The sequence below is a fragment of the Orcinus orca genome, chromosome 1, assembly GCF_937001465.1.
Source record: "Orcinus orca chromosome 1, mOrcOrc1.1, whole genome shotgun sequence".
NCBI classification, from domain to species: Eukaryota; Metazoa; Chordata; class Mammalia; order Artiodactyla; family Delphinidae; genus Orcinus; species Orcinus orca.
In genome coordinates, this window is record NC_064559.1 from 139,029,308 (window position 1) to 139,056,362 (window position 27,055).

Here is a 27,055-nt window from a genome sequence, read left to right on the forward strand (position 1 = left end):
CTGGTAGGGGCCCTAGTTGTGCAGAGACATGAATGCTGCTACTCCTAGTCTGCCATCTTGACTCTGCCCTCGGTGGCATTTTTAAAGTGAATTTATAGTTGCACAATCATCTCCACTACTTAATTTTAGAGTATCCATCACCCCAAAAGGAACCTCATGCCCATTTGCAGTCATTCTCCATTCCCACTATGTGCCCTGAGCAACCACTATTCTACTTTCTGTTTCTACAGATTTTGTCATTTTCACATAAATGAAATTATACAATATGCAATCTTTCCTGTCTCACTTCTTCCACTTGGCATAATGTTTTTGTAGTTTATCTATGTTGTAGCATGTATCAATACTTTGCTAATTTTTATTGCTGAATAATATTCCATTGTACAGATACACCACATTCTGTTTCACCAGTTGTTTCCACTTTATGGCTATTATAAACAATGCTGCTATGAGTACTTGTGTACAAGTGGTGTAGACATATGTTGTTAAGTCTATTGGACAGATTTCTAAGAGTAAAAACTGCTGGTTATGGTAATTTGGTGCTTAACGTTTTGAGAAACTGACAGCTTCTAAAGTGTCTGCACCATTTTACATTTCTACCAGTAATGTATGAGGGTCCAATTTTTTCACACCGTTAACAATAGTTGTCGTTTTTGAAAAAAAATACATACTTGTTTTTGCACGTGTGTTTCTATTCAGAAGATACCAAAATGAGGAATTCCTGAGTTGCTGTTTATACGCAGTTTCAGTTTTAATAGATACAGCCAAATCATCTCAGGAGGAGCTATCCCAATTTACACTCAACATGCTTGCAATACATAATACACACGTGTGGTTTGTTCATCTCTGCTAATCTGGTAAATGAAAAACGACATCTTATTTTAAATTTCACTGATTACTAATGATATCAAATATCTCTTCATATGTCAACTGATCATCTGAATCTCATCTTCAGTAATTTACCTATTCACATCCTTTACTGTATTTTTCTCTCCATTCTCATTTTTTGTCTTTTTGTTGACTTTTAAAGTGTTTTTTATTCTGGATATTAATCCTGTCAGTTTTCTGCACTGAAAATATTTCCTGTCAATCTTTTTAAGAAATTTTGGAGCACTATCTTTCAGAATTCTTCTATGCAAAAACATTACTCCCAACTATCAATTACAGTTCTATGATCCTTGATTCCTGTGCTTAAGGGCTTAACTATCCATCCTAAGAGTACTTTTCATTGTTCCCCTGGGAGCCCTATGAAATATGCATACAAATAAGACCTGTAGCTGCCTTTCCTGGGAGGACATGTGAATTAGATTCCCCTTTAGGACATGTACTAGTCAGGTTGTTGTTAAAAAAAAAAAAAAAACCACAACAACAAAACGGATATTAGTTATTTTAAGAAGAAAAGGAATTCATGAAATGGGTATAATATAGAATGGTTAGGAAGACTTGAAAACCAGGTTAAGGGAGGAACCAAAGGAGGTAAGCCACAGTTGAGAAGCAATGCACTTAAGACACTGTCTGTTGTGAAATGGACACTCACCTTCATGGCAATGCCACCAATGGATATTCATTGCTACACCACTATATTCTCAATTCTCCAAAATAAATCTCCATTTGATCTTCTGTTTTGAGTCAAATTCACAAGACCGCTTGCAATATTAGTTTCTTGTTAAGACATTGCTTCTAATATAACATGTAAACCAGGCCTGAAGTTGAAAGTATATAGTTGTAGTTATTTCCAGGAACATAATTAGTCTTCTTTGCTACCTAGCAGAAGTATTTTGATGGCTATCTTCCCAATCTTATATTAGGAATAAATACAAAATAAAAATTAAAAGCACCAGTTGGCACATCATTCTATAGGATTAGATTTTTTCTTTTTATAGTATTTTAGATATATCAAGGTTGTTATGGCTATATTTAAAACAAGCATCTCTCAGAAAAAATATTTCCAATCTATCCTCTTTGCCTATCAAGCAACTGTATTTATCTATTCACCAAGTATTTCCTGAGTCCCTACTATGTGCCAAGCACAGTACTGTGTGCTAGACTTCAGTTAATAGCAAAAACAGATATTATAATTCAGTGAGAAAGACTGTACTATAAAAAAATGGCATGATTCTATGAAAATATATAACAGGAGACCTTAATCTAATGTGGGAAGATCAGAGAACACCTTCCTAAAAGCATAATAATTGAAATGAAATATGAGGGATGTGATAAAGGGTTAATTAGGTGAAACGAAAAGAGATAAAAAGATTTCCAGACAGGAAAGAGTATGGGTAAAGGTCTTACAAAAGAAAAGTAGCAGGGTGAATTTCAGAAATTATAGCTTAAAAAAAGGTATACTTACCAATTTTTTTTAATTATCAAGAACTTGGTAATTATGTATGGGTACTATTTATATCCTTGGTTAATTCCTTTGAGAAGTTTATATAAAATCAATAATGGAAGAAGAGATCAGGTACAGTAACTCTTCAATAATCCATACTAATGGGAAATATTAATATAGATAATCTCAAGCAAAAAACAGCAGACAAAATTATTTTGATTTAATTTTGAATTAATCCAATACATTTTTCCCATAGTAGATTGATTTGTTTTGCTCAAACTAATTAAAATATTTATTTGTAATATCTTAATAAACATTAGCTAGCAATACAGAAAGATTCATTTTGTGTTTGGGGCATACTTCTGAACACTACAGCTTTGGGTGTTAAAGTCATTAACAAATGCCAAAGCAATCATAGTTAATAACAGTGTCTTATTGTGTCTTAAAACGCACTATAAGGAGTGATAGGAAGGAAATCAAATAAGTTACAGGGGCCAAATCATGACAGGCCTTATATGCCATGCTAAGAACAGATTCTATACAGCATTCAATGGAGGACAAAAAAATGATTTTAAGCAGGGAGCAACCAGATCAGTTTTGGGAGATAGCTAAGAAAACATAGGTCAGGGGATTGGTTAAGCAAATATTTTAGATATCCTGGAAAGGGATGATAAAGAACTGACTAAGACAGAAGCAGCAGAAGTAGAAATGAGGGGACAAATCACTGATAAGATGCAGTCACCAATGAGAGATAGGGGATAAGGAAAATGAAAGAATCTAGAAAGACTCCCAGATTTCTGGCTTACATGACTAAGAAAGTTCCCCATTTTCACCTAAATAGGGGATACAGACTTAGGGAAAAGACAATTTCCTCAATTTGACTTTCCAGGTAACACACCCAGTAAAAATTAAATATGCCTGGAGAACTGAAGAGAGATATGTGTTGGTCACAAAGAAGTAATAGGAAGTGGCAGTATCTGAGGTAACTGAGTGGATGACTCACTTGGGGAAACATTACAGAGGAGAGAAACTAAAGAAAAAAGGTCACAAACAGGATTATTGATGACGCTTACCAAAGCAGGTAGGAACAGAAATCAACCTTAGGATTTGAGGTATAAACAGAAAGAAAGTAGAAGCTGTGAAATTAGCCTATTAATTAAGAAGTTTAGTTTTAAAAGAGATCTGAGAAAAAGAAGATGACATGACATAGAGGGAGAAAGTTTACATTTTCATATTATTTTTCAAATGGTAAAACTTGAACATATATATGTATGTATACAGTACAAATATATGCATATATGTACACATACACATATATATACACAAAGGGGAAGAAGAGAATGGAATGGAATAGTTGAAAATATGAGCAGATCTTTTAAAGCATGATATCAAAGACAAAAACTGTAAAATGTACATTTGATTACATAAAAACTTAAAGTTTTGCAAAACTGAAAGATAAATAGTAAAAGTTTATAACATATAGCCAGAGAAGGGTTAATAATGATAATAAAGACACTCACAAATATTTCAGGTGAAATATGAGCACAGGATGAGAACAGGTTACTTATTAAAAATATAAAAATTGCCAATAAACATAATGTTCAACTTTTGCTAGAAATAAAATTAATTAAAAATATGAGATGCTATTTCATGCTGATTAACTAAAGCTGTGAAACTTACAATAACTCATTCTTATAATGTTTCAGTGAAACAAACACTCATGTTATTTGTACTATTATGTGCATGGAAAACATGTACCAGAAGTCTAAAAAAATAAATCTACAAGAATACTAGTCTCAACACTTTTCAAAAAAAGAATGAAAACAACCTAAATGCCCAACAACAGGAGCTGCCTTTTTAAAGACAGTAAATAATCATACAATGGAACACTAGTATTTTGCTAAAGCAAACAAGGAAGGAAAAACCAGAAGTTGTTGGGATTGTGGAACAATGAGAACTCTCATATGATGCTGACAGTAACGCAAATTGGTACAACTTCAGAAAACTATCGACTGTATCTATTAAAGCTGAATGTCCACAACTAGATATATACTCAATAGAAATTCATACATATTTTCACCAGAATACATGTACCAGAATGTTTATAGCAGCACCATTTATAATAGCCCCCAAATGGAAACTTAACATATACCAACAACAGAATGGATAAATTATGATATACTCAAACAATGGAATACAATACAGCCAAGAGAACAATTTCTAACTATACTCAACCATAAGGATGAATCAGACACAAAAGAGTACCTACTGTATGATAACATTTATAAAACAAGCAAAACTAATTAACGCTATTGGAAGTAGGAAGAATGGTTACTATTGAAGTGGAGAGTTAAAAAAATTAGTTCTATACATGTTATTATTTCAATAAACTTAACAAACTGAATGTTAAAAAAATATTCCCTACAGAATAACATCTGACTGCATGGAAAAATTCGTGCTGTAAAAATGAAAAAATACAAAACAAAGTATAAGAATGTATACTTAGATGGCAGATTAGGGTAATGGTTAAAATTGCAGGCTCTAAAATCAAGCCTACCTAAGTTTGAATCCCAGTTATGTGCTGTTGGGCAAATTACTTAACTGCTTCAGTTTCTTCACCTGTAAATGGTGTTAACAAAAGTACAGACCACACTGGGTAGTGAGGTGGATCAAATAAAATAAACCAGGTTAAAGCACTTATAATAGTGACTGGCACGTGGTAAGTACCATACTATTATTGGGTTGGCCAAAAACTTCCTTCAGCTTTAAGTAAAAATAAGAGACACATTTTTCATTTTTACCAAGAACTTTATTGAACAACATATTCACCCTTTTGTTCCACTACCTTCTGCCATTTTTCAGGCAACTTCATAATTCCATCTTCCCAAAACTTTTAATCTTTTTGACCAAAGAACTGTTCCAGGTGCCTTTTACAGTCTTCCAGGGAATTGAAATTTTCTCCATTAAGAGAATTTTGTAAAGACCAAAATAAATGGAAATCCGAAGGTGCAATGTCTGGTGAATACGGCGGATGAATCAGAGCTTCCCAGCCAAGCTGTAATAGTTTTTGTTTAGTCATCAAAGAAACATGTGGCCTTGCAGTATCCAGATGGAAGATTATGCGTTCTCTGTTAACTAATTCCAGACGCTTTTCATCGAGTGCTGCTTTCAATTGGTCTAATTGGGAACAGTACCTGTTGGAATTAATTGTTTGGTTTTCCGGAAGGAGCTCATCATAGGGGACTCCCTTCCAATCCCATCATATACATAACATCACCTTCTTTGGGTGAAGACCAGCCTTTGGTGTGGTTGGTGGTGGTTCATTTCACTTGCCCCACGATCTCTTCCGTTCCACGTTATTGTACAGTATCCACTTTTCATGGCCCATCACAATTTGTTTTTAAAACAGAACATTTTCATTATGTATAAGTAGAGAATCGCATGTGGAAATACGGTCAAGAAGGTTTTTTTACTTAACTTATGTGGAACCCAAACATCAAAGTGATTAACATAACCAAGCTGGTGCAAATGATTTTCAGCGCTTGATTTGGATATTTTGAGTATGTCGGCTATCTCCCGCGTGGTATGACATTGATTGTTCTCAATTAATGTCTCGATTTGATCACTATCAACTTCAACTGGTCTACCCAACCGTGGAGCATCGTCCAGCGATAAATCTCCAGCACGCAAACTACTTTTGAGACGTTTGATTAGTCACGGCAACTTCTCCATATGCGGCACAAATCTTTTTTTGCATTTCAGTTGCGTTTTTACCTTTCTTGAAAACTAAAGCATAATATGCCGAAAATGTTCTTTCTTCCATCTTCAGTATTAAAATGGCTACACAAAAATTCACCAATTTTGATGGTTTTTCTATAAACACACACTGATATGACAGCTGTCACAATACAATCTAACAAAATTGTTTTGAATGAAGTTAAAGACAAATAAACGCTACTAGAGCCATCTTATGGAAAAACCAAACGAACGTTTTGGCCAACCCAATATTATTATAATCCCATTTTTGTTAAAACTAACCCATATATTTTTAAAAAGGATATATTGAAGAAAAAAATGCTAACTGGTTATCTGTGAATGGTGGGATTCTGGTTGAGATTTTTCTTTTCTTTTTATTATATATAAGTAATGGTGAGTAGAAAATTTCCCATAATTGTTATTATGAAAATTCATTTGTTGAAAGAAATGGTTGAATACACTCACTCCAGGTTAAAAAAAAAAAAAAGCAAGTGTCAGTGCCTGGGTTTTCTGTGAAAGCAAGAAGTTTCTCTGAATAATGAGGTGGTGGGAAGGAATTAGATGTTCCAGAGAAAAATATCCAGAAGGGAGAAGTGATCAGGGTAGCATTCTGTTCTAGTGAATGGTCAAGAAAGAAGACCTCTAATCAAGAGTACAATCAGAAGGACATTTGAGAAAAACTTTAATGTCTCATGAGTACTAAATTGTTTACCTTTAGGTATATTATATAAATGATCCTGAATTTCCTTTAAGCAATTTTCAGTCAGTTGTACTTTGCTAATAACTAAATGCTTTTGCGTGAGGGATTTCTTTTATGAAACACTCAGAGGAGAAGATCCCACTTGAGATATTTTAAACTAAGGAATAGTACCCAGCTGTATCTCAGATTCTATCATTACTCTAGAATTAAATCAAGGAGGTATGCTAACCATAACTGTCCAACTATCAATGTGAGGTAGTAGGGAAAAAATGTACATTACATGGAAAACCTGTAGGTGCGGACAGGTTTGCTAATAATGGAAAAGAGGTTCCAGGGGGTCCTCTGGAAAGAACAGGGACATAGGCAGTTTAAAATGTGATTGAACTTGGACAGGTGATAGAACTTTTCTGTATTTCAGTTCCTTCGCATGTGTTTCAGTTGTCTATCACTATGTAACAAACACCAAAACTTAGTGTTAATTGTGAGCATATTTTGCTCACAATTCTGTGGTTCAAGAATTTGGTCAAGGTACAGTAGGAACTGCTTATCTGGGGTCTGGGGTCTGGGGTCTGAGCTGGGTGACTCAAACAGCTGGAGGATAGCTGGAACAGCCCAGCTGAAGTCATATGTCTGGTGTCTCACTTCTCACTGCTGGCTGAGTCACTCACTCATCTGGCTTCAGTTGAAGCCTGGGCTGACTGAAAGGGCTAAGAAAGCGTCACTCACTTGTCTAGTGCCTAGGTGCTACTCCATATGGCCTATCTCTAACTCCCTCTGTCCCTCTGTCTCTGTCTCCCCCCCCACCCTTTCTCTCTCTGTCACTTTTCTCTCTTTCTCTTTCCAAGTGGCTAGTTGGGCATGCTGGTCTCAAAATAGTGAGACTTCTTACACAGCAGCTGGTTTCTATAAGAGCACAGGCTATTAAACCTTTTAAAAGCATAAGCCTGGAATTGACCCAGCATCACATCCACCATATTTATTGCTTAAACAATCATATGTCTAGCCCAGATTAAAGGGAGTGAAGAAATCAACTATGCCTCTGGATGGAAAGTGTGGTTAAAAATTTGCAGCCATCGTTACTCTGTCACAGTATCCTCTGGCCACATATTATTTACACTTCTCCATTTTCAAAATACACTTAACCCCTCCCAAGGCCCCCCCAAAGTCCCATTACAACATCAGCTCAGAGTCCAGGACCTAGTCTAAATCAGGTGCAGATGGAGAGAAGGCTCCTCAAATCCAGTTTCTTGTCTGCAGCTCCTCAGGTATGATTCCTCTAATTTGACGACCTGTGAAGATGCAAGCTATCTGCCCAATACAAACCCAATATACAATGGTGAAGCAAGGAACAGGAAAATTGCAAGGGACACTACCATCCAAAAAGGGAGAAAACAAGAGGTACGTAACAGTCATTAGTCAATAGCAAGTCTGAAATCCAGTTAGGCACAAGTCACCAGTTCCTTGACTAGTCCTGGAAGTGGTTCTCCATATCTCTTAGCTCTACTCTCTGGCTTCTTGGCTGCATCCTGAGTCATCCTTCATTTTCCATAACAAATGGCCTATGTTTAGAGCTGAGTAGCTTCTCAGCCTGCTTCCTTTCCACAGGAGGTTGAGGGCGCAGAGACTTCTTTTCATTATGACTTCTCTCTGCCCCTTTCCTTTTAAAACCCTAGATTTCATGTTATCATATTATAATCAACTCCAATAGACAAAAGCCATGTTCACATTTCTCTCTGAAAGGCCATTCTCTACCTTGGGCCTCATGTAAGGCTGCTATGGCAGGGGTTCCCAACCCCCAGGCTGCAGACCAGTACCAATCCAAGGCCTGTTAGGAACCTGGACGCACAGCAGGAGGTGAGCAGCGGGCGAGCGAGCGAAGCTTCATCTCCCGCTCCCCATCACTCGCGTTACCACCTGAACCATCCCCCCCACAACCTCCCCCCACTGCTCCATCTGTGGAAAAACTGTCTTCCATGAAACCAGTCCCTGGTGCCAAAAAAGGTTGGGGACTGCTGTGTTACAGGACAAAGTCCTCATTTCTAGAAACCCCAACTGTCTAATTGACAGGGTCTGTAAGACACACACTCAAGATTCTTATAAGCCTTTTTAGTCTAGTTGAAGGTCTATGATGTAGCACTTTAAATCCTCTTCTTAGTAAAGGATCTTATGGCATTTTAAATCGTATTTATCAAAAGAGGATAAAATGGTCAAGATACAAATAAAAATTGCCCAAAAATAATAATAATAACTGCAGGCAGCTTTCTGAAACCCTCCTTCTTGCACCTAGTAATCTAAAGAGTTATCTCTTTTATCAAACAATAGTTCTCTTGTGAATTATGTAGGCCAATGCTCCTTATATTTATATAGATTAAATTCCTGTTAGAATTCAATGCTAAACTTCTGTTAGAATTTCAGTGAATTCGGAAGAGGTTCTATACTGTATACTCCCTTGCCATGTAAAAAGTGCTAAATTTTATGCTCAAATATAATAACTATCACCATCAGTTTTCTGGTTCAATCTTAATCTACTTTATTTTGAGGGTCCTGTTTATTTTAAAAATTTTACTTTAAAGACAATATGATTTATGTATATGCCTTCTATCACAAAACACTTGAAATCTTTTTTGGCTGTGGAAATCGCGGTGGGGGGTGGATGGTGTTGAGGAGGTACCAGAGTGATTAATAAATAAATGAAGGTTGAATAGAAAGTTCCATTTCTGGCTTAGGAAAATGAAAAGCTCCCCCCACCCACCACCCCAGGGTTAAAAAAGAAAAAAAACAATGTCTGTGATGATCAGTTTTATGTGTAAACTTGGCTAGGGTATAGTCTCCAGTTATTCAGTCAAACACTAATCTAGGTGTTGCTGTGAAGGTATTTGGTAGATGTGATGAAAAGTCCACAATCAGGTCACTTCAAGTAAAGAAGATTATCCTAGATAATCTGGGTGGGTCTGATTCGATCAACTGAAAGGCCTTGAAGAGCAGAACTGAAGCTTCCCTGAAGTCAGCCTGTGGACTTTAGCTTCAGCCTGTGCCTGAGAGTTCCAGCCTGCCCTTCCTGACGGCCTGCCCCATGGATTTTGGACTTGCCTAGCCAGCCCCCATAATCAATAAGTCAATTCCTTGCAATATATCTCTTAATATATAGCCTATTGATTCTGTTTGTCTGGTGTAACCCTGGCTGATAGAGTACTGAGTTTTCTACCACTGGTAAGATTATTATGCAAGAGATAAGTAAATAAAGTAAAACATTTACAGATTTTTTAGAAAAGCAGCCAATATGGCATAGTGGTTAAGAACACAGACTCTAGAGTCACACTGCCTGGGTTCAAATCCCAGCCTGACTACTTACTAACCATGTGGCTTTGGACAAATTACTTAGCCTCTTTGTGCCTAAATTTCCTCTTGTATAAAATAAGAGCAATCATAGTTCCTATGTCAAAGGGTTGTAAAGATTAAGTGGGTTATTATACATATAGCACCAACAACAGTACCTGGCACATAGGAAAAGCTAAGTAATAGTCTAAAAAGTGATATGGTAGGTAGACAGATCTTCTAAGGGCTCTTTGGATTCTAGGACAGTTTCAAATGTACAATTTTTAAAAGAAAATTATCATTACCATGTTAGGAGAGCAGAATAACTAGTGATTATGAGTAGAAGGCCTAGAACAAATTGACTAAGTTTGCATTGCACAAAGCTCTGCCATTTAACTGTGTGACCTTGTTAAACTTCTCTAAGCCTTAATTTTCGTACTAAAAAAAAAGTGATGATAATAATAGTATTTACTAATAGGGTTATGGTGAGAAATAAACGATATAAGCTGCTTTATGCAATTTTTAAAATTTTGGTGGATAACGCTAAAATTTCCCACTGTATTTTTATATCTTTTTATTCTTGATGATCCTGAGGTTATGAATATGTCAGCTCCTTATAATCTAATATAACATTACTCCAGTAGATTAATTTGCTGTTTCTAGTTGTCCATTAACTTGCAATTCAGACAACTTGTTAAAAAATGTGCCCAATCTATACGCAAAGTGATTAAGGATTTCCCTTAAAAACTATAGCTATATTTATTGACCATCTTCTAGGTGCCATGAGAAACACATCATATACGATTCCTAAATCTCACAACTCAGCACTATCTCCATTTTGCAGATTAGGAAAGATTTTGAAAGTACCTGTGTGAACTGATATAAATACGCTGTAACATCTATTATTATTTCTTTGAGAACACTTTTATTACTTTCTAGATCTCAGTGTGATCCAGACACCAGGTTAATAATATTAAGTGTCCAGGCAAGTAACCTCTGATCACCTAAGTAGCTAGCTTCTAAATTCTCAAAGGCTTTTCAGGTAATTGATTTTTTAAAAGGGGGAGGGGAATAATTCAATTCCTTTCTCAATTAGGTAAATTTAAATCAGCTGTTAATAAAAGCTATAGTTCCACAGAGAATAAGAACACATTCCCATTTAACTATGCAAGTATGAATATTTTTAAATTCAAGAAGAGATACATATTTAAACTGAAGTATATTTTAATCTACAGAATATATAAACCAACATGATCCCACTTGGTCTTTGGCTATCACTATTAATTGAAAACTCATGCCACTAAAATACATTTAATATTTGCCTTTTTATCTGAAAATTATATTGTTAAATTCTAATTTTTTTTTTTTTTTTTTTTTTGTGGTACGCAGGCCTCTCACTGTTGTGGCCTCTCCCGTTGCGGAGCACAGGCTCCGGACGTGCAGGCTCAGCGGCCATGGCTCACAGGCCTAGCCGCTCTGCGGCATGTGGGATCTTCCCAGACCGGGGTACGAACCCATGTCCCCTGCAACGGCAGGCGGACTCTCAACCACTGCGCCACCAGGGAAGCCCTATATCTCTTATATTTAACACTACAAATAAAACTAGGCTATTGTAGTTCATTTAATATACATGTTTATTTAGTATGTATATACTCCAACCTTTCTAGTTTAGTATCTATATTCACTTAATATATACATTTACACACTACCCTATCTTAGACACTTACTTGAAAGATTATACCCTAGACCCATTTCATTCTATCCTCTCTCTGACAACCATCTATCTATCTTTTTAGCTCACTCACTTTAATATCTCAACTCCAACAATCTTCAGACCTTATCAAGGTCTCCAATTCTTTTCACTCTACTTCATATCCTTATATCCTTTTTCCTCCTTAAAAGCATAAATCCCAAGGCCAAGCATTATGATCACCTCCTTGCACAAACTTTTAGCCACTTGCCCCTCTCTCATTTTAAGACTTTTTTATGTTTTTATGTTGTTACATACTGATTTACTTACCGGCAGACCAAGTTTTCAAACGTGTTGTATTCTAAAAGCTGAACTGCATTAAGTGTAGGTTACATTCTCTGCGTCATGACTGTAAGTAACTATAATACAGCAAGAAGAGGAAAAAAAGAACACTTTCTCTTTTTTTTTTAATCCTGGCTTCACGTTTTATCCAACACAGATTTTAATTACCTGCCTAGCCACCGAAGGCAACTGAAATGGCCACGTGTACAGTAAGTCATAGACCAGTTTACTTTAGGTGAGAGATGAAAAAGGGAAGAAAATGTAGTCAAAAAGCAAAACAGAAAGTTAAAGAAAAAGGGGTGCACATTGTTAAAACAAATGAGAAGACAGGTTGAATATAAAAAAAGAAAAATACACAATTGCATAAGGTTCCTGGGAAAGCAAGAGAGGATGGGATCCAAAGTAATGGTAGACGGGTTTGCCTTGCAGAGAAAGATGTGTGACGTGGTGGGTTTTTAAAACATGTCAAAAATTCTTTGAACTCCTTCCATCAAAGGGTGCAATCTAATACACCTTCTTCAAATATGGACTCATCTCAGTGACTCACTTCTAACGAACAGAATGCAGAAGAAGTGACATTGCTTGACTTCTAAGGCTAGGTCATAAAAGGGGATACAGCTTCCACCTGGCTCTTCTCCCTCTCCCTTGGAACTCAACCACCATATTATAAGAAAGCCCAAGCCACGTGTAAAGGCCACCTGTAGATATTCCAGCTGAAAATCCCAGCTAAGGTTCCAACCACCTACAGCCAGCACAACAAGGAGACATGTGAATGAGCAAGTCTTTAAGCGATTCTAGGCCCCAACCTTTGAGCTGAGCTAGTTGTTGTCAAACAGAGCAGAGATGAGATGTCCTTGTAGAACTCTGACCAAAGTGCCCTTTCCTAAGCAAAATAAATGTTGTCATTGCTTTAAGCCACTAAACGAGAGATGTGATTTAACAATAGATAAATGGAATAGACAACTCCTCTATTATAACAGAATAACAAGATAAAGTTAAAATATAGGACATCTGGATGTTTGATATAAGAAGTTGAAGGGGTTCTTGTCTGATACCTTTTATTTTCTTTGCGAAATACGAGGCAAGACCATTGCTTAGAATGAGAGACATAATGGGGATTTCAGAAGTGTAAAGAAGAGAATGAAATAGAAATTGTAATGAATGGGAAACAGAGTTAATCAGAGAAATGTGGTTCAACTGTCAAGTCATGTTGACAGCCCATTTGAGGTTGAATTTATAGTGCCCCTTCCATGTGGCTTTCTCCAGCAGTGCTTAGCTCCTGGCTGAAAGCACTAAGAAAGTGCAAGTTAAGTTTATCAACTGGACTTCTGTAAGGAAGGATGTGATAAAAAGAGAAAAGTGCAAAGGATTTCACGGACCACGTAATCTAAACTGGTTAAGAAAAAATGAAGCGAGAGGTTCTAATGAAGAATGATCATAATGGGAATATTTAAAAAGCAAACAATAAGGAGAGGACACTGTAATCAGAGAATGACATGCCTACAATAGTGATTCTTGCGCAGTTAATGAGTATGACAAGGTTGCTGGTGAGACTGGCTATCTGAACTGAAGTGAAGAGAAGGGGATAACGATAATGTGGTCAAGGAATTGAGATGCAATGATAATGGATGAGTCATCAAGCAGAAGTTAAAGCCATCAAGGATGAATACAGGGCTTACAGTATAGAGAAACTTTGTGACCCAAAGTTTTTGATGAACGAAAGTAAGTGAGCCAGAGATTGGTAATTGACAGCAACATAGACGAGGAACATGGTGATACAGCTGAACGGTATAGGTCTTGTCTTGGTCTGTTTGGGCTGCTATAACAAAATACCATAGACTGGGTGGCTTATAAATAAAAGAAATTTATTTCTTACAGTTCTGAAAGCTGGAAATTCAAGATCTGGTGCCGGCAGATTTGGTGTCTGGTACCAGCCCACTTCCTCATTGACAGCCGTATTCTCACTGTTAACCTCACAGCTGAAGGGGCAAGGGAGCTCTCTCAGCCTTTTTTATAATCCCATTCATGAGGCTCTGCCCTCATGACATAACCACCTCCCAAAGATCCCACCTTCAAATATCATCAACTTGGGAGTCAGGATTCAACATATGAATCTGGGGGATACACAAACATTCAGGCCTCAAACGAGGAGAGTTTTTTTTAAGAGGTTGGGAGCATAACAGTTTTTCCTAATCTAATGTCTTCCTAGCTGAAGCCTGAGACCAATCTCTCCCTACCAATTAAAAGTGATATAATTTTGACATATAAATGTCGAATAAACTACTATGTGCTAAGAAGAGAGGGAAAGAGGTACCCTCTTATCAAATAAATCAACTACTAGACCCAAATAGTCAATATATTACAGAGAAAGTACCTGCTAACTGGGGAGGGGGGAGGGTAAACATTTCTAAAAGAAGCTTGAGGTTTTTTATCCATTTAATTATCCATAGTTTTAGCTTCCACTATGAGCTGGGAACTGTGTTTGGGGGATATCCACCTAAACAAGGTAGATATTGTCTCTGCCCTTACATATCACAATGTGTAGTAGGAGAAACAGCTGAGAAATCAATGCTAGTATAAGTGCTAGAGTTACAGATGTAAACATCTCCAAATTGGACTCAAAACCAATTTCTATTTCAGTCAGTTACAGTCTATTTCCCAAGATGATCTCAGAAATTCTATACTTATTCCCATATAAACTCCTATGTTGTATTTTCACCCTAGTATCAATCTCAGGCACCTGTGTATCATTGTACATTTTTATCATAAATATCTGAATGTATCTGTCTCCCAGCTTAAGGATAGGAACTAAGTCTTACATTTATCCTCATATTTGCATTTATGGACTAGCACAATGCCTGGTACAAGGTAGGCACGCACTAAGTACTGATTGAGAATAACTTAAGGATTGAATGAATGACAAACAAATGACTATTCTGTCTCTGCATCATTCTATCAGTTGAACTATAGCTTATTTAGTAACCTCAAGACTACAGCCTAAAGAGAGATTCATATTCTTCCCCAGTTTAACCTTTCATGGCTTCTATACATCTAGGGAGCTGAGCTAGGACAGGATCCTAGCTGAGCTAGGATTGGAGGAGCTAAATTAGCAGAATTGGCTCTTATAAAAGAAGCTAAGTAATATCTGTATAAACAGTTTCTTTCAATTTTGTGGCTCACATACCACAACGGTCTGCTGATGCTATATGGTCTTCTACTTGAATAAGTGGAAATTGAATACCCATTAAGTAGAACCTTAAAATAATGAGATCTCAAGACAGTATCTTTGTTTCTGAGTCAAAGTCCAGATGGAGAATACAGACTTGCCAAGGACTCATAGGTTTAGATTCAACAGTTGTTTTACTAGAAAACAAAAATTTCAGAAGTCATTGAAAAGTTAACATTAAATGAATAGTAGGCAACAGGGAATACAATCTTAAACCATAGCCATAAAGCCTGGGACTTTATACCTGTAACAGCAAATCAGCTAAAGATATGGCATTTACATTGGATTTTATAAGGCAGCCCTAATGTCAAATGTGCTACTGAATTATCCTTCATTGTGAACTGTCAATTAGTCCATTTCTCTCTTTAAAGGAGTCCCCCTTTTTTTTTTCTGGCCACGCCACTCAGTATGTGGGATCTTAGTTCCCTGACCAGGGATCAAACCCGTGCTCCCTGCAGTGGAAGCGCAGAGTCTTAACCACTGGACCACCGGGGAAGTCCCAAGTAGTCCCAAATTTGATTCAGAAAATTATCCACATAGATACAGAACATTACTGAATCTATTATAACCAAAAAGTAAAAAACCAAATTGTTACTGCAGGAAATACTCTATAATATACTTCCTACAAAATTCTCATGATTATGCATTTACTTGTCTAAAGCTTCCACTAGACTATGAGCTACATGAAGACAACTCTGTATCTCCTACACGCCCCCCCAGAAATTAAAAAAAAATGAATAGATGAATTATAATGGATTGAAATATAAAAATTTAAGCTATACCTCCATCTCTAATTAAGCAAGTTAAGTTATACCTCTATATTTAAGCAACTTTTAAGCTATACCTCCATATCAGGGGAAATAATTTATTTTTTGCATTATGGTAGTAAACCTCAATATTAGCAAGAAAGAGGTCTACTAATACTGATGAGTCTTTTTGAAGCTGTAAGGGGCTGAAAGGGTTACAAAACCTATAAAAAGAATAAAAGCGCATCAACACTTTCCAGCAATTTTTAAGTTGATAAAAATACTAGCTGAATTTGTAAGCACAAATGTTTCTACCTTTAAACATAAATAATCAGTTAAATATATTTATTCTCTAAGCCAAGTTTATGAAGGTTTCACTGTACTTCCTTTTATTTGCTCTACAACTAGCTTTTATAAGTTTTGAGGAATAGCCCATGAGTTCTAGTGTTCTAAATGTAGGTGAATAATGCCAGATTTTCTCTGTCTATACTATTTGGTTTATACACTTCAATCGTGTAGCCCTAATCTTTCTAGAATGAAGAGTTCTGGGGGGTTTTTTTTGTTTGTTTTTTTGTTTTAAGTTTATCCTCATACAATAGACCAATTCACTTACTCCCATTAGCCGCCCTGATCTTAACTTTCTCCAGTTCTGCTATAAACAAAACATCATAACTACACATAATACGTTAAGGATTTTACTAAGAGTAGACTGTTTTATGTTTTGTTTCTAATACACTCCCTTGATGACCAACATTTAAGTGGTCCCTTTACCTACAGCAGAACATGAAAATATCTTCAAAGATCAATACAGTGATTCCAAAATTTGTTTCTTAGGCCAAAACTCAGAGGCTATCGTTATTTAAGTACAGATCAAAAATTTCCCCTAAATAAATTACCTTGTATTTGCTCACACTGAGGATCATTTGCCATTTCTCTACCCACATAATTCCGTAAGACTCCTCTATAATTTATTCCTGTCTTGCTACTTTTAAAATATACCTTCTTTCTTTTAATAAATATATGGGAAAAATTGAATTATAAACCTGGAAAAGGCCACAGCCTCTTTATCAAATTCATCCTTCTCAATTTTATAGTACAGCTTGGAGGTATTAAAACACTTGTCTAAAGCAAACTAATGGAAAGAATTAGAAAAGAGAATTTAGATTTTTCTTATTCTAAGTTCATATTCCTACTATTAAGTCACACTTTAACTTTTTAATATCAATTTTAAAGAACGCTAAGGGAAGAATATTGATATTTACTTAGTACAATATATGTTGGTACTATATTTTACATGTTTTTTCCACTATTCCACATGACTCTACAAAACTCAACAGCATATAGGATGCTTACTTTAATTATAAAAGTAACATTTTATCTGACTTTAAATTATTTTGTTTCTTTAAAAGTTACGCTGTTCTCATCAGTGCTTTGGCTTTTACTTTTTTCAAAACAAAGAAGCTAAACTTTTAGTGGCTACAGTTCTTAATTTATAGAAGTCATGTCAGATGTCATATATAGTTTTATAGCTTCTAAACAGCTGGCCTTAAAAGGGGAGCAAAATGAGGATGAAATTTGGAAAAGATCCTTTGATCATCCAAGGTCATTCTTTCCCTCACAGCTGGGAGAATTATAGACAATCCACACATAAAACAACCAATCAGAAATCATTTTTCAGAAATGCCATAGGCACCCTGAGTTCAATATGCCCCCCCCAAATCTGTTCCTCCCCTTATATCCATTTCCTAACTCCATTACTGGCATTATAACCCAGCCACCAAGACATAGAAGCTAAAAACTTGGGAGTTATTCCCAATTCCTCCTTTTCCTCATTCCCAACATGCAATCAGTACAGTACAGTCTGCTTATTTTTAGTTTCCAAATTTCTCACATTTCAGATCATTCCTGTATCCCTACCTCTACCACCTTGATTCAGACCCTCAAAGTCCCTCACTTGAGAGAGGGAGCCTTCTAATTGATCTTCCTGCCTCCAAACACTTCACTTGTTCCATGGTGACATCTTCACATTACCACCAAAGTAATCTCTCTAAAACCCAAATTTTATCATATCTTTCTCTTATTTCACAGTAGCTCCCTAATGTCCATAGGATAAAATTCAAACTCTTTTCATGGTCTCTGTCCATTTCTTCAGTCTCATCTTTCATTGTACAATCTCCCCTCTTCCCTACCACGAACCCCATCCTCTATCATTTAGTCATAATGGACAACTTACTTTCGTCCCTGAATATGTCATGCTGTTTCACCCCTCTGTATCTTTGCTCACTCTGTGTGCTCTCTCTACTCAGAACATACTTCCTCCTGTGATCCTGCTGTTGAACATTTACGATTTTCAATGTTCAACTCCAGGCTCACCTCGTCTTTGCAGTCCTTTTTGAACTTCACTTCCCCCCACCTCTGTGGAAATGACCATACTTTCTATTGGTTCCCCCAGTGAACTTTTACAAAAGCATTTGTAACAGTTTTTTTTTGTTTTGTTTTGTTTTTTGTTTTTCATTAAGTTGTTGACATGTCTGTCTCCCCCTTCTGAAACACAGGTACTTTGGAGCAGATACTGTATCCGATTCAGCCTTTATTCCCATAGACTTGCATAAAGTCTGTCACATATTAGGAACTCAATATGTAGAATGAATGAACAAATGAACAAAGAAAAGAACAATACAGGGACTCTTGAGGAATATTTTTTAAATTAAGATAAAATACTCCAAATAATATGGTACTGACCTAGGTATATTTACCTCCTATAAGTTCCACATTTTCCTATTTAACATAGTTTTTTTCCATTAAAAACTTAAGATTTATTCCCTTGAGGAAATGTGGACACATATGTGTACTAACATTTATTATCACATAGATATATAGACAATTTTGTAAATTATACTAATTATTTTATTAATTTAATGGAATATCAAAATGACTTATGGTCAACTCCTTACTATCTGAAAGAATCTTAATAGCTATGTTGGCTTACCTAGTATCTTTTCATCTGCTGCTTCTGCCACTCAGCCATGGCTTACTTCTCTAAACTGGCTTTCATGCCTCTAATTATCCTGCTGCTGGCAATGAAAAGCAACAATCTGTTTATATCCTAAGTAGAGGACACTGGCCAGGAGAATGGGAAAAATGGTTCCTGAGCAGGAGGGTAATTTTACACAGTAGATGATCTGCACAAAATGAATCAGAGAATCATGGAACTGTATGAGATAATATGTATTTATCATCCAAACAGTGTGGCTGTTTATTTTCACTTTTTTTTCTTTATTTTTTAACCTAAGGAAGACTACTCCAAAATTCTTCTGGCAATCTATTAAAATGGAATAAATATCTGTTGCTGATTTTCTTTTAAAAAAATATGATAATTGAAAAGTTTAAAGACATAAGATATGAGATCACTGAACTTGTTCCTAATCAACATTTAAATCTATAAAAATTTTCAATAAAAATGTATTCACTGGGATTCAGTATTAAAAACTAATAAATTCTAATTGTAGTAGAGTCCAATAAGGAAATTAACTTTGTACCTAACTTTACAGATTATACACAAATTACTAAACTATAATAATCTGTTCACTAGGTGTATAAATGCTTATTCAGAGGAAATACTGAAGAAATAAGTTAATTTCTAGTATGAAAAAAGACAAATACAGCATTTTGTTCATCTGTACAAACTTGTGAGGATCCACAAATTACCAAGATGATGGAAAGATGGGTTGGCGTTTTTATTACATGTAAAGACAGCTATGCTCTAAACGTGTGGTGTCCAATATACCAAACACTAACTGCCACATGTAGGTTAAAAATTCAGTTTATCAGTTGCCCAGGTTACATTTCAAGTGCTCAATAGCTGCATGTAGCTAGTGGCTACCACATGAGACAATATAAACATTTCCATCACAGCAGCAAGTTTGATTGGATAGTGCTATTGTAAACCATGGTAAAATGCAAATTTCCAAGTACTTTTAAAATGGCAATATAAGTTCAAAAGTAATTTTTCAATTGGCTATTTCATAGAAAGGGAAAGTATACATTTACAAATGAGAAAAAAAGGATTAAACACAAATATTAATGAATGCTTTAAGTATATAAAATTAATTTTCTATGGCTTAATTTGAAATTATACCACATTGAATCTGAAAAGACTTTCAAGGTAATTTAATCCTTCATCCTCAATTTACAGAAATTGAATCTAGAAGACAGTACAAGGAAAAATTAACTCTTTCATTTAAGATATCTACTATATCCAAATAAAGATACTATTGGAAACCACCAAAATTTTCTATAATAATAAACAGATTAAAATGAAGTATAAGCTATTCTGTGTATCTTAGAATCAGATTTTCCATTGGATACAGAGGCTGTTTGCACAGTGGTTAGGATTTCAGGTTCTGGGGTTAACCTGCCTAAGTTCAAACGTTACTCCCTGACTTACTAGCTGTGCAACCTTAGACAAGTCATTTAAGCTCTCTAAGCCTCCTTTTTCTCATCTATAAAATGGAGAAATAACTAAACTATATCATACAGTTGAAAAGATTAAGTGAAATTATGAATGCAAAGTACTAGAGAACCTGGCACACAGTAAGCCTTTAAAAAAATGCTAGTTTTTACGAAACTTGCATTTTGGTTGAAACTAGTCTACTGGTGACTTTCTTTAACTTCCATTCATCTTCAAAAGTTCTTAAGACAGAGAGACTCTGGAAAACATTCAAAACTCATTATATGAACACTGGCTTGCAGGTGGCTCTACCACTTGCAGTCATGGGAGAATCTGCATTCAAATCTCTACCAACACTTTACCCATAGGTCTCAACACCTTGGCGCTAAGAGTGTAACATAAAGCCCCAAGCAACATGTGGTGGGGGGTAGAGGACATCTAATGTTTGTTTGTTTTTTAATGAAATAAACAAACAAAAAACCCCTCCTAGGCTAAAATAGGTGGCATCTGTTTTTATGTTGGGGGCTGTGAGTAAAGTAAAAAGTGGGAGACAGGATAAGTAAAACAATTTTGAATGACAAGTTTAAAATTTCTCAGAGAATTGTACGCTCACTTATTTTTCTAAAATTTATACTTCTGCATATTAGCTGAAGTTTAAATAACTACAGTCAGATTTTGAGACACATATTTTTTACTAGAGTAATTTTTAAAAATACACAGAACAGGTATGTAAAAGTAACAGTTGCTCTTTCATTAAGTTTTAAGACATATCAATACAATTTCCTAGTTCACTACAGTAGAATAATAGGTACCCAACTTAATGTGATCTCCAGAAACTGTGGAGATGAAAATGAAATCTCCCCAGCTTTCAAGTCTTACCCCAGAAAATGTTTTATTCTAAGTGTAGGGGGATAGATTTCAATAGAGTACAACATAAGCACCAGATGGTCAAAGCTAACTAAGACCGTTCTCAAATATTTTTATGCCCAGCTTCATTCTTCTGGAATATTTTTAGAACTAAGCTCCAGAGTCACCTGTATGAGGCATGGGCCAAACCTCAAATCCTAACTGGCCTGATATTTTTATATCATCATTTCAAATCAAACATTTTCCTATTGGTAGTTTTCAGAGTTTTAAGTTCATTTTCCATAATGTTAGCACTTGTCATATTTTGCTTTTCACTTAACTTTTATATGTACATTTTCTCTCTCACACTAGATAGTAAAATTTCTTGAGCTTTACTTACAGAGTCTCCATATGAAACTAATACACTGTGTAGATATTTTGAAAATATTCGTATTAATTGATTATTTAGTGATACAGTATTGAGTCAGGGCATCAGATTCTATTCCTTACTCTGATATCACCAATAGCATGATCTCAGCTCCAGCTTATTCAGAGGTCAGGCACTTTGGCTTTGAAATGGAATGATTACACAGGCTGATCTCTAGAATCACTTATATTTCTAAAAGTTTATGCTTTTATGTATCAGCTGAAGTTTAAATAACTACATTCAAATTTTGAAAGGTATATATTTTCAAAAGTAATTTTTAAAAACTATACAGAACAGTTACGTATATGATGGTAAAAGTTGTTCTTTCATTAAGTTTTAAGATATATTGATAAAATTTCTTTGTTCGCCACAGTAGAACAGCAGCAACATGCACCTGATACCATTGCTCCAAATGAAATTACAAACTGATCAACATGTGACACTTGCAATGACTGTCCCAATGAGACATAGCTTGCTATTTTCTTTTATCACTTCACAACATTTATTCAAACTACTATAATGACCTTCAGTTTCCATAAATAAACTTATATAAAAAGCTGGCTAACATACTTAAGAACTAGGCTATCACTAACAGTTAAAGCTTAGGAAAGAATTTATTCATAGGAATAATTTCAAGATATTTTGATAAACATCTAAAGTTTCCTTTCTGTTTCCTGTAAATATTCCAAGATTATCCCATAGCTACGAGCTTCAAATTAATACTGTCTAGGGGAGAATTAGTTTGGTAACTTAATAATGGAAATATATAAATCACAAAAGAGTCTACTATCACTGTTAAAAATATAAACACTGTACAGGCCAGCACTTGTTAATAAAAATTACTGATATGATTCCATTACCAAGCACACTCTTTGTAATACAATTAGCACATGTTTTATCTTTAGCTTTAAATTAAAAAGGAAAATGATGAAAGGCACAAGTAATTCTTTACTTTCCGCATTAATACTTTTTGTACAGTTAGTTACTACATTTGTGCAATTAAAGAAAAAAAAAACACTAAAATTCTACCTCTATATTGGCTTTTTAAAATCTCCATATCACATATTAAAGACATTAAACTTTTCTGGAGCTCCTGAAAATTAACACCAAAACTTTATTGGTGAAACACAAACCACATAATCTGATCTAACTATTCACATTAAACAAATGAATGACTAGCTATTTCCCAATCGATTCTGCTTTACTGATACCGAAAAAAGCTATTTCCTTCATGCTAAATTATGAAATTAACCTAAAACGTAGTAAAAACATAGAAGCATTAAAAGATATTTACACAAACTGGAATAAATTCATCAGGCATTCCCTCAAGTGCTGAGATGTCATTTACTCCCGGTCACACAACGAATACTATTTGTTTTCTGTTCATCCTGAATCATCAAATCTGAGTTGAACCTGGCAAAGGCAAAAACCATCCAGACTGACTGACGGATTGATTGATAGATAAATAAATAAATAAAACCATATAGCCATACAGAAATTCATGACTTTTTACTGTTTGGTGTAAAGTGTAGAGTGCCTGCACTTTCAGCTCTCAGAAGAAATCCACCGTATTCTGGAAGCACTTCAATTCAGAGTGACCTTTAAGTTTTATAGACATTGTAGCAAATTCTTGCATGTCTCAAGAAAAGGCAAACCTGCCTTGCTTTTTTTCTATAATGGGAAAAGTTTTTGTTTACTCTTATTATATTTTCCACTCCTAATCTGAAAAGACGGAGGATCTCTAAAACGTAGTTGCCCACTTAGGATTAACCTCACCTGCGGAGGACCAGACCCGCAGCCCCTCACCTGATGATAAGGTTGGGATGGACCCAAGTGATGGAGGGAAAAGAGCCAACTCTGCTCACAACACTACCTGTGGCTCCCAAAGAGGGGGCCCGCGTTTTTGGGGGGGGAGCGAGGGCTGGGATGGTCCAAGAGACTTCTTTATCCGGACCATATTTGGGGAAGCATCTAAGCATGGGAGACCCCCCCACCCCACCCCCGGCGCGCGCTCTAGTGAAAGACGAAATCGCAGGGACCGCTCTCCTCCCTCGCCCTCTCCATCCGGCCCTCGGCGCTCAGCCCTCGCGCCGGAGCTGGGGGGAGGGGGTGGAAGAGGAAGGGAGCGGGTCCCCAGGGTCCCCTGGAGTGGCTCCCGGCGGCCGCTGCGAGGCCTGGACCGTGTCAGCGGCCTCCGGGCTCCGACCCGGAGGGGCGCTCGGTGCCCCGTTCCGGCCCGCCCGGCGGGCCCCCAGACCCAGCCCTTGACTCACCGCTCTCCACCTCGCTGCCTTTCTTGGCGGTCGCCGCGTTCCCCATGACTGAGACGATGAAAGGAAGGGGTCAGGGAGGGGAAGGGGAGCCGGGGCCGTCCCCGCCGCTCCACAGGCTGAGGCAACTCCTGCTTCTGCACCGGTCAGCGCGGTCAGTGCTCTCGGCGCTGGCGGCCGAAGTGCGGGCGGGAAGACTGGGCCGGTTCTGAGGCCAAGGCTTCAGCAAACTCCTCAGCCCCGGCGGCAGCAGCGATATCAACGGCAGCAACGGTGGCGGCGGCGGCGGCTGTGTCTGGCAGACACTCCCCCTTACCCAGCCCCGCCCCCCCTGCGCGCCCCCCGGCAGCAGCGCGCCGGGGCCCCGACCCTGTCCCTCTTCACCAGCGGGCGCGCGCGCGCCGGAAGTGACGTGTCGGCCGGGTACAAGGGCGGCGGGCTGAGGGGGGCCGAGCCGGGGGCAGCGGACTCGGGTAACCTCGGCTGGCACCTCAGCGGCCCACCGAGCCGGGACGTGGTGGCACGGACTTGGTCTCGGATGCCCATCCTCAAGATCTGGGAGGCGGCGTGGGGACCGTTAGCTTTGAGTAACCTGTCGTCTCTCAGCCTGGCCTCCCCCACGCCCTGGAGGTCGCACGCGAGGGGAGTCCCCTGGTTCGCGCCACTGGGTTTTGCGGACTGGTCAGTATCAGCCGAGTGAACAAGTTCGTCCCTAATCCTGATCGTGGTTCCGAGCCTGTCTTTGCCTCACAGATCCAGGTGTTCACCGAGCCCACCACGTTGTCATCCTGGTTCTTAGGCACCAGTCACAAGACCTTTGATGTTCCCAGTGCAGTTTTCATTCTCTGGTTTTGCGGGATCGCCCTCAGGTTTTGTCAAATACCCCAGAGAGAAAGGAAAGTATTACCATTTCTACAGAATGTCTGTTGATGTGAATCATTGTATTTAGCAGCTCTCTGTGTAGATGTCAAAATAAATGCATTCCCAATTGGTAACTGCGTTTTTCTTAACATACATCTTGAATTTGTGAATAGTTTTACTTACCAGGTTAATTTTTTGCGGCACTCTAGTATTTTTTGTTGCATGTTTCTTTGAATTTTGCGTCGTGAGCATTTATTCTAAATTTAGTGTAGAAAAACTGTAACTTCCCGAGGGGCAGAGACTACTAAATTTATTTTGTGTCCCCAAGACACCAGGCACAGTAGGTATTTAATGGATAGTTGATGACTTGAAAGTAAGCAGAGGAAATCTCTCAGAATTTTTTTTGAAGTAGCTTTCATTACTGACAAAAACAGAGTGGTAACTGTAGAAGTTTCTCAGTAAGTTCTTCCTGCTGTTTCTTATCACTATTTCTGTTAAATTAATTTAACAAAGGTTTATATCATGTATACTGTATTCCAAGTACTACCATGCAGGTAGCAACTCATTTGATCCTCAAGAACCCTATGAGATATGGAGTTTTACTCTCATTATTTCACTTATGAACAAACTGAGGCACAAAGAAGTTAAGCAATTTACCCTAGATTACACAGCTATTACCTCTTTGAAGCAGGATTTGAACCTAGGTAGTTGGGCTCTAAAGTCTGACTTTTTGTCCATAATGTTATGTAGATGTTATGGTAAATTGCTTTCTCTCCATTTAAAATTACCTTGACTTGAAAAGATGGATGCATAATGAGTTTATTTCTTGGGGAAATTCATTATTGTTTTCTGGGTTTCCATTAAATCCAAGTAATATAAAAATTGTAGAGAAGGAAGGATTTGAACTAGCTGTGAGGTATTGTGTCAGCATGCAACAATGTTCCAACAATGTCACATCCTTCCAATCACATTTAGTTTTGTGTTGTGGATGTGATATTTTGCCCTACATACATAGGAAGTTCAATAAATAGCATTAAGCCATATATGAAATAAAAAAAATCTTTTTGATATACTTTATTCTGGATGGAATCTTTCTAGAATCCTGGGAGACTCATACTGCCCTCATTGGGGTAAGTTTTGAAATGTATTCCTTTTTAGAGACCAGCTTTAATAATAAAAGAGTGGTTATATGCATAATTTGTCCCTATCCTTAATATAATTTTGAATTCTAGGTCTCTAACAAGAGGGTAGCCATCTGTTTTGTAAATGATTTATTTGCAGAAGAGACAGTTGACAGGGATTACAGAATTAAGATGCATTATAACTACATCCTAGAAAGTTAATAAAAAATTCAGCTTTACAAATTTCTCTCTCAATTTAACTTTATCATTCATTGTTTAAGAAATTAAATTAATTGTTAAGAAAGGAAAATATCATCAACAATTGGAAATATCTTGGTTTTTATTCTGTATACTATTATTTCTGTTTTGTTTTTTTTTTTTGCGGTACACTAGCCTCTCACTGCTGCGGCCTATTCCGTTGCAGAGCACAGGCTCCAGACGCGCAGGCCCAGCGGCCATGGCCCACGGGCCCAGCCGCTCCGCAGCACGTGGGATCCTCCCGGACCGGGGCACAAACCCACGTCCCCTGCATCAGCAGCCGGACTCTCAACCACTGCGCCACCAGGGAAGTCCCTATTTCTGTTTTTTTTATATTAATTTACACTGCTGCTCTGATTCTAGGAAGACTATACTTCAAGAGTATAGTTTCATGAATCGTTTTCAATTAGTAAACATTCACAATCATCTAGCTGTAATTATATACAAGTTGCTTTTTCATTATTAGAGAAGAGTTCTCTTTAGGAATCCATTGTTTATATAGCATCTAAAAGACTATATTTCAAGAATTGTTTATTTACACCTAGAAAGGGCAGAAATTTCATTAACTGTACAGTTATTCTTGAATAACTGGAGCTAGAATGGGGCAACTGCTATCCTTTGCCACTAATGCCTTTTCTATAACCTGGACAAGCACAAAGGTAGAACTAAATCTTGTTTCCCTAGGAAAGCAGATGCAGAAAAAAGGAAGTGATAACGGAGA

General features: G+C 37.0%; 1 protein-coding gene across 1 annotated transcript in view; it reads right to left on the reverse strand.

Annotated features, from left to right (window-relative positions):
* PRKACB (protein kinase cAMP-activated catalytic subunit beta) overlaps positions 1-24,385 on the reverse strand; it is a 143,207-nt gene extending 118,822 nt beyond the window's left edge. The window contains exon 1 of the mRNA XM_004262951.3: positions 24,098-24,385. Within this exon, the coding sequence (XP_004262999.1) occupies positions 24,098-24,143 (46 nt within the window). The 5' untranslated portion in view covers positions 24,144-24,385. The remainder of the gene's footprint in view (positions 1-24,097) is intronic.
* Between the last annotated feature and the right edge of the window lie 2,670 nt (positions 24,386-27,055).